The sequence below is a fragment of the Crocodylus siamensis genome, chromosome 5 (genome assembly GCF_052110815.1).
Source record: "Crocodylus siamensis isolate JL-2025a chromosome 5, ASM5211081v1, whole genome shotgun sequence".
Taxonomy (NCBI): domain Eukaryota; kingdom Metazoa; phylum Chordata; order Crocodylia; family Crocodylidae; genus Crocodylus; species Crocodylus siamensis.
Genome location: NC_143399.1, coordinates 102,570,842 through 102,586,963, shown reverse-complemented (window position 1 = coordinate 102,586,963; position 16,122 = coordinate 102,570,842). Strand labels below are relative to the sequence as shown.

The 16,122-nt window shown below is 40.5% G+C and overlaps 1 protein-coding gene across 1 annotated transcript in view; it reads left to right on the top strand.

Moving 5' to 3' along the window:
- CDH12 (cadherin 12) overlaps window positions 1-15,370 on the top strand; it is a 953,181-nt gene extending 937,811 nt beyond the window's left edge. The window contains exons 15-16 of the mRNA XM_090049941.1: window positions 8,655-8,906; window positions 12,137-15,370. Coding sequence (XP_089906067.1) covers window positions 8,655-8,906; window positions 12,137-12,636 — 752 coding nt within the window. The 3' untranslated portion in view covers window positions 12,637-15,370. The remainder of the gene's footprint in view (window positions 1-8,654; window positions 8,907-12,136) is intronic.
- The last annotated feature ends 752 nt before the right edge of the window (window positions 15,371-16,122 follow it).

The window sequence follows — 16,122 nt, the reverse complement described above, 5'->3', positions numbered from 1 at the left end:
GATAGTAAAGATTTTACTTATTTTTGTCCATCTTTTTATTGGCAAAATTTTGTCACTTTATATGCCTACTCTTAAAAATGGTAGATTTAATCTTAATAGCTATTGCTCTTGAAGCCAATTAGAAGATGCGACTCTCTTTTAATCACAAGTTTTGTCATGCCTTATAAAACACCAAATTGATGACCAACAAAATAATCTTGATTTTTAGCCATTGCTATATTATTATTAAATGGTGTGCAAAAAAATTCAAGCAAAGCAAAACAAAACACAAGCGATAAACAGTGGGTAGTTCAGTTTCACTTTATTTTGCACATCTGTTTCTGGAGATCTTTAAAGAGATTACCTCTTTTAGAGTAGGGGTCACCTTCTCACACCTTACCTGGCAATTACAGATTTTTCCAGTATTGGGCTCATAATATGACCCAGTTATAGTTTATTAATATGTCATCACAATAGATAAATCTTGTGTCTGAATGGCTCAGTTAATTATTCTTATAGATGTTGAAGAGTTTTGGTGTGAGCATGCTGTCTTATGGTTTTTGGTATTGCTGCCATCATCATTTTGCACATAGTTTGATGGGAAACCATCGGTTCTTTGATAGAGGTTGCATCCGAAAATATGAGCTAAAATGTCATATATTTTAGTGAGCAGCCTCCAGAAGTATATTGTATTATGTGTCACTGGCAAGTCAGCAAATGTAGAGTCTGTCATCAGACCCTTTTCAAATTTATTATCAGTACACTAAATGACGTTCAGCACTTGGTAATGACTCACCTGAACCGTATTCAAATTTCTCTGGGCTTATGTGGTTTGTGAAGCTCATTTAATTTGTAAAGATGATGTCATAGTCATGTGGGCCTGAAGCTCTTTTGGATACACCTTTCCCTGGCCTCAGAGTGCAACAATGAATCCTTTCTGACAGATCTTAGGTATTTTATACATGACAATAAGAACTAAGGGACTTAGTCTGAAATGTTTGATCTACCTAATGGAAATATTGCCTAATTCAGTATTATTATCATTCTTGACAGCAGTAATTCCAGAGTTTAACTCAGCCTTTGTATGGGCTGTACCACACGATTGTTTGACTCCTGGTGTTCTTGTTGCTTAGGCCATGTTTATTTGGACCTACCATTTTCTATGAATTGGTATATGATTGGATTGGTAATGCTGCCTTGCCTTCTTTGTATCATTGTTAAACTTCCAGATTATTATCCATGCTTTCTTGTTTTTGTTGGTCATGTCTACACTGTCAATGAGATTCTGCTGCAATGTCTATCTTCAAACATCTACTTGTATTTTGCTTACACGTCATCAAATTCGGATGTTAATCTGGCCATATTATGTGTTCTGAAGCATCGTGGAATATGCTGCTTTGAGGCAATGTGCTCTATATTGACAAACTACTTGTAATTTTCTGATACTGGTTCAGCTTTTCCTTTAACAGCACAAAGATCATCAGTTTAGTCCTTCCAGTCCACTTCCTTGAAATTAAATTGACAATCATTTAACATCAGATGATTCCAAAAGAAACAAGCAGTTAGGGTGTATGAATTAAGCTCAGATGGAATGCCTTCTATCCATACTTCAACTGGCTTACCAATCTTACCAGTTACACTATGGCTTCAGTTGACACTCTCCCTATTAAAGTAACTGATAATCATCCATGACTTGTTGTGGTTAAGATAACACATACAAGGGAACAGGTTGATCTAAGTGTAACATCTGTATTTACCCTTTGATGAAGAGACCCAGCGGCTGAGGCTGGAAGTAGCACTACTACACCAGGGAATGCACTTGAGAGGGAGACAAGGAAGACTGAAGTGCTGAGAGAGTAACAAGAGAGCTGGATCCACCTTCTCAGAGTCTGGGAAAAGGTCCAGGACTATGTGTTAACCCTTTATGGATCGTGTTTATGTTTGTTTACTGATTTGAGGATATATGTTTGTGGAGTTTCCTGTAAGGGAAGAGTGCCTATGAAAATAAAGGGCTGAGCTGAGTAAACCTCAACCTGCTACCTGTGGTGGAGAATGTGGACAACACTTTAAAGTGAACTACAACAGTTTGAAGTAAAATCCAGCAGTTTAAAGTGATCTCCAGTATGGAGATAGAAGCTCTGCTGAAGGAACTGAAAGAGCTGCAACAGCAGCAGCAATGGTGGTAGTTGCAGCAGATCCAATTCCAGCCTCAGCAGTTTCAACATCTCCAGTTCCTTCAGCAAGAGTTAATGAGAGAGAAGCTGCAACACCTGCAACAGTTCCAGCGTGAATAACAAGAAAGCATGTAGGAAGGGACAAGAGAAACCTTGGAGAGACAGCTGAGTTCCCAGAGGGAGTGTAGGGAAGCCAATCACATAGGGAAGCTTGAATATGTACTATTAAAGTCTCAGCTATTTTCTGATGAATTCTACCTTGTGATGAATTAGTTGAGGAGGCAGTGTGCCTGTGGTGGGAGCTGAAGGTTGAATGTCAAAGCTGCAAGCAAGCTGAGGCTGAAGTAGCTTCTTTAAAGCAGAATATGGTGCCAGGAAGTGAAGAGGGCAAAAATAAGGAACTGAGACACCTGTTATGGTGGTGTTGACCATAAACAATGTGGGGGGGGGCACTGGTGCCCCCCTTCCCCGAAAGCAAGTGCTCCAGCTGCTAGGGAGGCACAGAGAGCGCTTGTGCCCTTCCTGAAATTGACTCTGCCAATGTGATGCTGTTGAACTTGGTGACTGGCCGCTGGGGGACTCCCACTCCTGCCCAGTTGCCAGCTGGCTGCTGGGGTCATGCCCTCCTAAGGCTCGGGAGGCACCATTCATGGTGCTGACACTTAGAAAGGGAGTTGTAGAGCCAGGACATGGGAGTGCGGGAGAGGGGGGTCACTTGTATACATGACAATGTTACCATCTACACATGACAAAAATTTCCCTTTGTGTGGCTTAATAGTGTTACACTTTACATGTATGTGAGGTTTTTTTTGTAGGGGGGGGTTAAATGAGTTTGCATCATCATAAATTAAACCACATCCCAATATAGTTTAGTCTGCAACACTGCAACTTGGAATACAAAAATAAAAAGGATAAGACCCCCTGCCACATCTGCCTCGGCAGGCACCTGCAACTGCCAGGACAATGATGGGTATACAGTGATGGAAAAATAAAACCCATGGTTTCAATTAAATCTCACTGTTTCAATTTAGGGGGCATAGAATACAACCCCATCATGTGTACAAGTGCTAGCTAGAATATGATTCCTGGAAAAAGAAAGAAAATCCTAAATTCAGGGAGTAAACCTTGCAGTGAACACACAGGGGTAAGGAATCCACAGTGAGAAGAGTTCGTGAGGGGCACTACAGAAACCAGTAGGCCTGAGCAGGAACTGACACTGGAGACCACCTTGACGGGCAGCCATGAGCCAGCAGTGAGGGCAGTGGAGCCCACGGAGATGACCAGGAAAGTGCTGAGGCCAGATAGGAAAGTGGGGATAATGCTTGCAACAGTAGTAAAGAAATATTTGAATGTCCTGACTTAGGTTAGGCCAAATCAAAGGGTGGATCAATGCAGGACAACCTTATTTGTGAATAACATATGTTCAGGATATATTGGAAAAAACTGAAACAAATATTCCAAAAGGCAGGAACTGTAAGGTACACTGTTATATGAAGAACAAAAGGGGGAGAAGTCAAGGCATTGGGACTGTTAGCTTCAAACACTCCAGTGAAACCACTCAAGCAGTGGCAATGTTTAGTGGACAGGTTTTAAATCACAGCCCCTTGTGGGTAAAAAACTGCTCCTTATAGAGACTGCCAAATGCTGAAACAGCTACCATGGAACTGGGGGGACTTCAGGATAGGATATAGATCTGGTATGGAACCCCCTGAGATCCTCCATGGAAGGAGGGATTCAGGAATGGGGGTTAACCTATGGGGACACTTGAAAAACTGTGTTTGTTATACTGGGTACAGGTGGGAGGCTATCTAAAAGATAAGCAGAAAGGAGGAGATCCCTAGTGTTGGCACTGGGTTTATGACCAAGATACCTTGTTCTGGGATGACCCAAACTCTCAGACTGACCATGACCATATTTCATTTGATAATAGGCAAGTTGTATTGATACACAGTGATAGCAGATAAAAATAATACAAATAATTTTATATTTAGCAGTTCTAGAGCTGTCATTAGAGTCAAGGTACATTTGACCAGTATGCGAGCTTCACCCTGAGGTTTTTATTTTAATGTTAGATACCAGTAGTCTAGAGGTCGGAGGCCAAGGCCTGCCACCCTCCCCCAGTTGGGGGGGTGAGATGGGCTGGTAGTATGACCTTTGTCCATGGAGGCCTCAGGTTTCCCTCTCAGGGACTCTTTCATGCTTAGAAATTCTTCCTTTAGTATTTTTCCCCTTCTGATGACTTTTCATCTCTAGCCATTGCTGATTGGTCTTTTTGTGGTTGTCATACTATCCATGTTCTGTTCTGTCAGCGTATCCCATTGTTTCACAAATTTATCACATGCACACATCCTAATTTGGGCTTTACTGGTGTCCTCCTAATTTGGTCTGCTTCCCCAAAACCAGAAACCCCAAGGGTCCTGCAGTTGGGTACTGTGACCTGGTGCTACTTTGTCTCATGTTATGAAACAGTGTGGTACATGTCTTTAATTTCTCAGCCTGTGTATCTGTGTGCTGCTTGTCTGTCAGATACAGTGGGCCTTGAGGAAACTTTGTCACAGACAAGCTTCTTAGAAATCAGTTAACCCTTGCTGTTGCCCTGGATCATTATTCTAGTGAATATCTACTTTACCTATATGCCAGTTTCCAAAAGCAAAACTCTAAATACCATTTAGCAAAACTCTAAATACCTGCAAGAAGTAGGTGGCCAGAGTTCAATAAAAGGTGAGATGAGCACTGTTAAGGCAGCTAGGCTAGCAGTTGTGAGCTGACCTGGAGACTAGCCATAGGTCCTAATTGAAAATCCCTGCAGGTGGCTGGAAAGCCACCTTGTGCACCCAGAGTAGGGATATTTTGAGTATTTTGGTTGCAGCCAGTGGGCTTGTGTTTTGTTTATGTTATGATGTGAATGGCAATGGGCAACAACTGGTGGTGTTGGAGCGACTAATAAGGGACGAGTTCACAAGGTGTCTCAGACTGTGGGGGGAGGGCAAGTAGTGTTTTGAGCTCTTCTAGGGGTCTAGGGCTCATGACATAGGCAGGCAGTGGCCGGGGAGGGGGAAGCAAAACCTGGGTCACAGAGGGGCAGGGGGCATAGAGCCCAAGACAGGTGAACAACAGGGCTAGGGGACCCAGAGCCAAAAGACTGAACAGCTAGAGCCTGAGACAGGTGGTCAAAACACATGTGGGGCAAGAACCAGCGCCTGGGGGCTCAGAACCAGAATCAGAAAGATATTCCTCTTCTGGGAGAGGGCAGGGGGAAGAGGGGGCAGAAGATAAAGACATTCGAGGAGAGGATATGTAGCAGGCTGCATGCATCATGTTGTAGCAGTCTGCAAGCTTGCAGAGGCTACAGCCCAGGTGCAGGCTGGTGAAAACTAATGTCAGGTCTTCCTGGACTAGGACAGCTGATTCAAATAATTGGTTAGTCCCAGGGGAAGTTAAAAGGCTCCCAGGAGCTAGGAAGATGATGATGAGGAGGATATGGATACCAGCTGTAACACTGGGTCAAGGTACTTTCTTGGGGACTGGGAAGAAACCCAGGGCTTGTGAGGCTGGAAGTAGTAGCACCACAGCAGGGAACTCACTCAAGAGGGAGAGAAGGAAGGTTGCAGTGCTGAGAAAGCAGCAGAGACAGGGTTTGAATTATGGTGGAACTCAGGGGGGCTGAGCTCCCCATAAGAGACAAGCCCCTCAGGCAGTGGTGGAGGTAGCAGCAGCAGCAGCTCCTACCAGCTTCCAGCTGCCAGTGCCACAACCCCACCCCCCCCGCCCTTCCCCCTAGTTGGAATGTAATTCAGACAGTGAGCAGAGATCCAAAGTCACCTTCTCAAGGTTTGGGAAAAGATTCAGGGCTTTGAGTTAACCCTTTATGGACCATGCTTATGTTTCTTTACTGATTTGAGGATTTAAGTTTGTGGAGTTTCCTGTGAGGCAAGAGTGCCCAGAAAAATAAAGGATTGAGACGAGTAATTCCTATCCTGCTACAGGAGTGTAAGAGTCAGACCTCAGATTCAGATATAGAGGTGGATAAAACATTCTGGGGGGGCGGGGTGGAGAGAAGGAACTAAATAGATGTTCCTATCTCAGAATTAATTTTCTCCTTTGAAGGAAATGAAGAGACCCTGAGCTAAGACAGAAGACAAACAGGAGTTGAAATAACAGTAAAAAAAGAAGTTATGAGTACTAGGGTCATATGAGCCTATCATGGATGAGAAGCAAGAGAGTGAAATAAATTGTGTGGCAGGACCTTGTAGAGTAGTGTCTGTTTTAGTCACCTTGTGTTACAGAAACAGAAATTGAGCATAAGCAAAAGAAAAAAGAGGCATAGCATTGGGAACAGAGTTTAAAATCCACACTGGGACGATGTAAATGTGAAGATTTTGACATCAGTGGATAACATTTTAATTAATTAGAATTAAAGGATCTATTTACATTATTTCCCATAAATTGGCCAGCTTTATTTCCAGTCTTCCAAATTCTGCTCCTTCTAACACATTCTTCTTTCCCTTTCCCAATGACTGTTCCCAGCACTGTCAACCTCAAGTATTCAAGTACCTTAGCCATTGGCCCCCGAATCATGAGGATGGCTTAAAATGATGGGATTTAAAAATAAATGTTGACATTTCTTTTTCATCATTTTTATGTTTTTAATTATTTTTCTTCAAGAGAAACGTAAGTTCATTTATGAAACTTTTCATGGAAACACAAAATAATTTACCAGTTCAAGAGGGAATTTGTTTTACGCAAATAAACTGAAATTCCAGTACTTTATCTGAATTGGGCAAGGCAGAGACTTGAATGTAGGTCTCACAGTGAGTGTTCAGGGGTGCTCATCTTCCTCACTTGATCTGATGCAGAATAGGATTTTTTTTTTTTTTTTAATCTACACATTTTCTAATGTTGGTGTTTTCTGACCAGCTTTAACTGCCAGCCACTGTGGCAATGACACACACATGAATCCAATGAGCAGATTTTTGACAGTTATACTAATTTTATAAAAGTATTCTATGTATTTTATTAGTATTATATAAGTGCATCTCAGGTGAATCCTATCTGTTTGTCATTCTGTTTATGAGGCAGCTACAATTACTGTTGTACAAGAATTGGGTTTTCTCATTTGCAGTAAATCCCAAGACTTCAAATTTTGTATAAATCTGAATTTCCATGGAAGTCAAGGATTTCAAAATTCTTGTGTAATAAAGTTTTGAACAAAATGCTGATTTTTGTTTGGCTAGCTGAGATTTTTTATTTTTACGTATTTTATTTTTAGATGCAAGTAAAATGCATTTTAAATGTTATTTACATACCAGAATCAAAGTATTCTGTTCTGAAAAGGTCAAAATCAAATATTTCAGTTCTACTGATTTTTTTTTTTTTTTTTTTTTTTCCCTGCAACAATTGAACAAATTAATATGTGTCTGTAGGAAATACTGGTTTCAATAAAATGGCATTTGTGAATGATAAATTCTGTGTCTGAACATTTTTACCAGCTCTGTTCAGAATAACATTCATGTACCTAAGAAACCTGTTCCCATATACTTGCACACAACTCTTATGAACTTTAATTAGAATTGCACATATGTTTCTGGAAACAGAATGTGGTCATTAATCTTTAAAGTCAGACACAGGATTCAAAGAGGAAAAAGGGGAAGAAAATCCAGAAAGTGAGCACTCTGCAACCATCCAATTAGCTGAACTAGACAATAAAGCATACGAGGGAGGAGGTAATGCTGGGGTGAGCACTGCAGGCTATTCTCAATCAGACCTGCCAGTAAATTGCTTTCTAATCTAGCTTTTCCTTTCACCTTCTACTTATTCCTTTTAATCTTTACACCTTTTTCTTGCTTCTCTACTTTGTTTGATTCATAAAAAGTGGTGATAACACCGCTCCTGCTAGAAAGAAGTGGTGAAACTCAGCTCCTGGGAGCTCTGTGCACTTTCTGAATTGATTAGTGGTAAATGGACTAACAGTATGTAGTTCTCTGATGAGTCTGTTAAATTATATCTTTTTTAATGGGATGAGGAAGTTGATGGACTTTTTAAATCCTCTGGTTCCCTCCCTGTCAATATAAAAAGTAAAAATGAGACATTTTTATAAATAGGGACCGGATCTAGAAGCTGCTACAATCAAGGGATATTGAAGCACTGTTTCAGACTACAAGAAAAAAAGTTAGTGAAAGAAATCCCTTGTTAAAGGAATACCTGAGAGAGACAAAAACCTTTTCTTCTGCTTCATTTCTCCTTTGAGATGTCAACTGTCAAGCTGTGCAGGATTAATATACAAGAACAAGAAAGATTACCTGGAGCCATTAAAAAAGTATTGGATGCATCTGATTTGAATATGACAGCTCCGGTAATGCTAAAACAAGGGAATTATGGAGAGTATATACTCCATTGATTTTGGAAACCACAACAGTTAGCTACTGTTTAATATGATAAAAACTAAAATGTGAAGTGAAGCACATAGTAACAACCTTGTTATGACTGTGTTGTGTTTTGCAGACAACACAGCTGGAATTGAAACCAGGAGAAGTGGTTACAGCCGTAGGCAGCAGGAGTTGTATTTCCTCCCAGTTGTGATAGAAGACAGTAGCTATCCTGTACAGAGCAGCACAAATACAATGACTATCCGGGTTTGCAGATGTGATTCTGATGGTACCATTCTATCCTGCAATGTTGAAGCAATCTTCCTACCAGTAGGCCTCAGCACTGGGGCTTTGATTGCAATCTTGCTATGTATTGTTATACTCCTAGGTTAGTTTCCATAATGTAACAAAGTACAACTCTTTGATTCTACTTGTGAATTAATTTGTGTCACTACCAGTTTCACTTATTGTTTAACAAAGACCATTGAAAATGTATGACTATTCACAAAGGGAGCTTTTATAGAAAAATATTCCAAAGCACTGACCATTAATTTGAATCTGAGCACCCAATCTGCTACATTCCAAATATTTCTTATGGAGTACGGGAAAATAGCTTACAGTGGAGTTTGAAATGCAAATTTTGCTCTGAAACAGTTTTGATTAAATACCTTTCATGTAAGAACTGATCTCCATATACTTAAAATGATTTAAGCCAAAAAAGTCCACCTATCATCATCATCAGCTACCTGGTAGGAACCTTTTTATAATTATTTATACCAATTTCTGAGGGATTAAAAAGAAAGACTTATGAAATAAGATAGGAAAATGTAATTATAATGTATACTGTGGCTGACAGCTATTTTATAGTTAAACAACAATAACATTTACCTAGAAAATGATTATGTATCAGGATATTGCTATTTTGGTCCAGCTTCCCCTTATGTATTGCTGAACCTAAACTATTTGCATAAGGAGTCCATGCTAGTACAACTCTGCCCAAAATATTGCAATGTTGGACAGTAATCAAATATTTTTACAATTTATGTGAGAACACTGTGGAGTAAGCTGCACAGAAAGATTCTAGTAGATTCTGGCCTATGCCTAAAACAGCACTCCTGAGTATCAAATGCATAATTTTCAGACCATTTCCATACTCTTTATGCAGACCTACTGACTGATATCAAATACCTAAACATGTAGAGTTTAGTGCAGCCACTGGGTCAACCGTTTAAGAACATATCTACATACTGGGTGCATCTCCACGTGCTAGTAAGGCGACACAATAAACTCTGGAGCAGTTTGCACTGGAATGAACTACTCCTGGGTGCAGTGTACACATGTGCACCTGGGACCATAACAATTAGAACCAGATGGAGCAGCCCCAGGCTGGCAGGTGGTATGGAGGGGGCAACCCCATGTAGCAATGGGTAGCAGAAGGGCTAGCAGGAGCTGGGTGACTGGCCCACAGCTTGCTGTTCTGACTGTATTTATTTATGCCGAGTAGTTACCATCCCTTTGAGCATTTGATTGCAGTTATAACTGCACAGTAATTTAGTGTGCAGTGAAGTTAAGGCAGCATAAATGTATGTGTAGACATGCCCAGTAAGTAGGCAACATTTGACATTTGGAAACAGGGTTGTTCCAAATCAGAATGAAAATTAGAAAATTTTAAATTCCTATGGAATAGAAGTTTAAAAAAAATATTTTGAGAAATTAGTGTTTCAGTATGATTTTTCATAAATGAGATATAATACAGGTTTCCTTCACCAACCATGATTTTGCCAACCATGGATTTGCATATCCATGGTTAATATTCTGTATACCATTTTGTCTAGCATAGTATACAATTTTGAGTAACCATGGTTTTCCATAGCCATGCATCAGCCCACCAACCCCCAGCCCTGCTTGTGCCTCTCATTCCCCCACCCCAGCCCCTCCTCCCAGCCCTGCTGGAGGTGCATGCAGTGGCATGGAGCTGCCTGCTCGCCACTGTTCCCTGCTGTCCTGCTTCCCTCCCCCACAACCTGGTATGGCAAGGAGCAGAGAAGCCATGCAGAGATCTCCTTGCCTGCCACTGCTTGCCCCATGCTGCCATGGAGACACACCTCCTGTGCCTGTTGCTGGTATGAGGGCCATTGCCCCATGCTGCTGCCTTCAGTGCAGCTGCTGCCTTCAGTGCAGGAGGCACAGTGCCAGGGCAACACAGGGTGAGCAGCAGTGGGTGAAGAGATCTCCACATGGCTTCTCTGCTCCCTGCTACACTGGGTCATGGGGAGGGAAGCAGGGAATGGAAGTCCCAGAGAGTCCAGGTCATGGGACAGTCCAAGCCTGGCAGCTCACCCAGGGGTGCAGGTGGGTGGCTCCTGCTGCCGCCAGACCTGGACCGTCCCATGACCCGGCCTGGTCAGGGACCTATCCATGGGCTTCTGACTGGCCAATTGCATGCCAGTGGAGGTGGGCACAAAACGTGCCCACTCCATCATTCAGATATGTGGGGGCGGGGAAGCACTGCGGTGTGCTGCATGGGGCCAACTGGAGCATCCCTCCTCTCCCCTTCCCTTCCCTTCCCCCTCTCCCTCCCCCTCCCCCTCCCCCAGTAAGAGGTGAATTCACTGGGGGAGACACTGCTGCCATGCCTTGGCTGCGCTCCATCCCCACCCACTGGCGCATACCACCTATAACCTAAGTAACCCCAGGGGTATGCCTATGCCCGGTTGACCAACCTGGGTGTCAAAGGTAAGTAAAAGTGATTTTTATACACTATACTGTACAGTATTCAAGTCCCTAACCCCTTTTTTCCCCATAAGCCTTTAGTTTTACCAGCCACCGTTTTGCCAATGCCAACCACAGAAACTTTTCCAAAACTAACCCCAGCTGTTGGCAAGGGAAACCTGTATCCAGTAATTTCAACTTCAGTGACTCTCAGGTCTAGCTCTAACTCTAGGCTGTTCCCAGAATTTCAAAGTAATCCCAGTTCTTGAAGTTAAACCCCCCAAAGTCAAGAAAAACCCTTGCCATAGAATTAAAATCCAGGATGTCCTAAGAGCGCACATGAGGCTCCTGGTGAAGTGGAAGGGAGTGAGGAGTTCCAAGAGACCATGTGTGTAAATGAAGTTCTCAGGTCTTCTAGACACCGTGCTGTAGATTTCAGGATTGAGGTTCTGAGGTCTCCCAGGCTATTGGCTATGAAGTTGAGAGTCCAGACCCTGAGAATGAACCCCAGTTATCCCCATTTTCCAGACTCAGGGAGCCTGAAACCTTTACAAATCCTCAGTTCCCACACAGGGTGGAAAAAAGGAAACCCAAAAGTGAAAAATAAAGGAAATAAAGGAAAACACTTAAGTCCTACACAGCTTCATTTTCTCATTAAATCAGTCTATGGTGGCTTATCAGTTTCTCAATATAGCTAGTAGTAAAGGGAGCTAGGTACATACATCAAACAACAAATATCCTCATAGTGGTTAGAGCCTTCTTGCTTTATGAAAAATAGAATAAACCTCCTAAAGAAAAAGTCCTTTTGATTGTTTTTAACTGTCACCAAAAGATAGATTGTCCTGTTATCAGGGAACCAAACTACTTCCATACTTGTCTTGACTTACACTCTTATTCTTGTTCCAGTCATTGTTGTGCTATACGTAGCATTGAGAAGGCAAAAGAAAAAGGACACCTTGATGACCTCTAAAGAAGACATCAGAGACAATGTCATCCATTATGATGATGAAGGAGGTGGAGAAGAGGACACCCAGGCTTTCGACATTGGTGCATTGAGGAATCCGAAAGTGATTGAAGATAATAAAATACGCAGGGATATAAAACCAGATACTCTATGTTTCCCACGTCAAAGACCACCAGTGGAAGATAACAGAGACATAAGAGATTTCATAAATCAAAGGCTGCAGGAAAATGATGTAGATCCCACTGCACCCCCTTATGACTCACTGGCAACCTATGCCTATGAAGGAAATGGATCTGTAGCAGAGTCTCTCAGTTCTATAGATTCACTTACAACAGAGGCAGACCAGGATTATGACTACTTGAGTGACTGGGGACCGCGGTTTAAAGTCTTGGCAGAGATGTTTGGAGAAGAAGAAAGTTATAATCCTGATAAAGTCACCTAGGGGGAAAAACACAAAACAAAAGAAAAGTAAAAGAAAAGCAAATGAACCAGAAATTAAAAACAAAAACCAAGCTTTATAGAACAAAAAATGTTTGTTTATAAAAGACAGCAACTGTTTTCAGCAAGTTACTATATCATAATGTCAGTTTTGGTTTGTTCTGCAAAGAGAGGATACAACCTGTAATATATACTTTTTTGTTGTTGTTGTCTTGTTACTTTGGAATCACACTGAGACAAACTCAGGCCTATTAGCTACAATTTACTGACATGACAACTTAGAAAGAAGATAGCTTTCTGGCATCATGGTGGAAGTGTGGTAGAGTTTTCTAAATTCCACTAAAGTGCCTATTGAAACTTTAATCATTTACAATGGTAAAGACTCTACTGGGAGGGTGTTACAGAACTGAGTGGTAATCTGGACATAAAGGACATTAACTTTATGTCAAGAAGCAATAGCAACATGCTGACTCCTAATTCTTTTAAAACAAATGTGAAAATGACTTCCTGGAACATGTCTGGTGATGACAGCTCAAAGAAATTGTGTTTTTCTTTTCTTTTTTTCTCTCTGCTTTTCTTTTCTTTTAAGAATAATTGTATGCCAAGACATCACATTTTTTCTGCCCACCTTTAATGGCAAATTTAAATTTAAAAATGCTATTTTTCAGTTTTAAGATTCAAAGCCCAAAATTTTTAAAAAGGTTGATCTTGACATAATTCAATGAATATTTAAAATGTTCATTAAAGTGTTAGTTTTTTCCAGAATAAATATATATATAGATGAAAATAACTATTCCTTTATATAATATAAAGGAAATTCCCCTTCACCCCCTTCATTCAAAGTGAAGGATTTAGAGTTTTTTGGAGGGTCATTGCACTTTTAGTATCAGTGTCATTTTTCACTGTAAGTATCACTAATGAAATATATGTAAATATCTTCATAGTTCTTTTCTTTGCAAACAGTTTTTTTTGTAGGTACTGTAGACATACTTAATATAGAGAGGTAGTATATTTCAGCATTTCAACAATCTCCTGATAAAACCTATACAATTGGTCACATACCTACAACTCGACATATAGACAGTATTTTGGTGCCAGTACTTGTATAGCATCAAAAGTTTCAAATGTCTTAGGGAACATTTTGAAGATGGAGCCTAATAATTGTCACCCCACCAAAATCTTCAGAGAGACATTCTAAACAGGTAATATATTATATCTATGTACACATCACATGCAAATGTGTAACTATGGGGTACATGGGAGGAATAATCTTGAAAATTTCTTGTAATATCATTTCTTGTGAATTTTTCTTTCTCTGATGGACTAAACTGTGGTGTGTATCAGAAGAGTTTATGGCCCTCAAAGTGAATACAGTGTTATATTCTTTTGCTCTCAGGCCTCAGCATCACTTCATAATCTGCTTAAACTGCCTTCATGATTAACAACATTGGTTTTAGGCTTGAGTGGATTAGAGCCTTTTATTCACCACAGGCCACATTTTGTAATATTAGGCATATTTGACATTTGTTTTAATAAAATAGAAAGACCCAGTTCTATTTTAAATTAAGGTTCCTTTTCATTGCTGTGAAACTTAATGGAGTCAAAGTATGGCTGAATTACAGAGAACAGTACTATACTGTAAATGAAAATCTTGCCCTCCCAGAACAATTTGAATGTACGGATGTATCAGAAGAGCCCTCTAGTAGAGATGCAGTGTCTGCTGGCAAAAAAGAAGTGTTGTTGCTAACATAACTACATTATCTCTGTTGAACAAAATAATAAAGGCCGACAAAAGTGTTCTTCTGTTAGCATAGTTGGATCTCTACCAGTGTCTTGCCAGCATAGGTTTGTCCAGCAGGCATGTGATTTTAACCACTCCAAGCCAAAATAGGTATGCCAGAAGAACTTTCTAGTGTAGATGAAGCCTAACATAGAACTTTGTTTGAAGTCAGTGACTTGTTGCTATTTACTACAGAAACTTACTCCAGCCAAAATTCATTGTTGCAGGTGTACCATGTTCTTGGTTTTAAATATGTGACATTTCATCCTTTTTATCAGTAGGACTTTAATTGCTTCTCTTCTCTATAGCAGAATGCTGAATTAGGCTTCCTACACTGCATACTCAAAGCCACCTGTGCTCGCTCCTCTGCTCTTAGTTATTACGTTAGATCCTTTATATGGATTGCTCTAGTAATGCAGTAGAGTAACTAAAAACAGAGTTTGACCTTCTGATTTTATCTAGTGTGATTGTTCCTAAGGAGGTTATAATTCCAGTTTGTGAAAAGGAACATTAGGATTCTGGAATAAATTGTCATTTATTCTGGCCAGGTCAATCTGCAGGGAAGCCTAGACGCCAAAAATAGAAGGCAGAGAAAACAGTCCTTACCAAGCCATTACACACGATACATGTTTAAAAGTGAGTAACTGGATGCTAAATGAATACCAAATTGATTATCAAATTCATATTTTGACATTTAAGAGGTTTGTAATTGAGATGTTTCTATCATATAATTAATATCCTTCAGAAAGAGTTTTTTAAAATTAATTGGTATGTAATTATTAATGTAATTGTCTTATACAATCTTAATTAAAATCTTTTATTTGAGACACTTAATTTAAAGAGTGATCAAACCGTTTTAATTTAGCTTGTTGAGTTAGTTTTGCAAATGGATATGTGGGAGCAGGGAGAAGGATGTGTTTATTGTTAGTGCATGGGTCAGGGACTGACTTAGGAAAAATAGGTTCAACTCTAGAGTCTGCTACCGCCTCCCTATATCACGTTGGCAAAGTTCTTTAAAGTCAGATTATCCAAAGTTGTTTAGATGTCTAATGATGCCTAGGAGGATTTTATTGGCATCAGATTCCATAAGCTTTTATTGGCATCAGATTCCAATTGAAATCAATTGCACTATCTTCCTGCCTACTTTTTATTTAAGTCGTAACTGCCTTTGAAAAGCTGGTCCTGGAAGCATGCCTGTCCTGTGACAATATGTCTCAGCAAGGATGTTACTGAGAAGGCCCCATCCTCCCACTCACACTGTGCAAACCAAGAAATGTAATACTGAAGATGCCTACTCTCAAGCAGACTGAAAACAGTGGTCTCTAGAGTGGCCACAGAGAACACCCTAGAGCAGCTTCACCAGTATTTTTTCAGGTTTGGAGCATGCATGCAGGACCAAGTGGGTGGGTGCATGTCTGCCTAGGGCACACTACCTCTGCAATACAGGCATGGCCAATCCAACTTCCATTAAAGTCAATGGAAATTTTTCCACTATATGTAGTTCAAGGTCGATTGGACCTATCTGTGCATAAGTTCCACATCTTTTCTATTTTGCAGAAGTCCTAGGAAATAAATACCCCAATATATGAAGATGAGGGATATATATATAGAAAGTGAGGTAAATATTGGGGCAACTATTGACTTGCAGTTTTGGATGTCCAACACTTCTGAAAACCAGACTTTTTTAAAATGGGTTAAGTTAGGCACCAA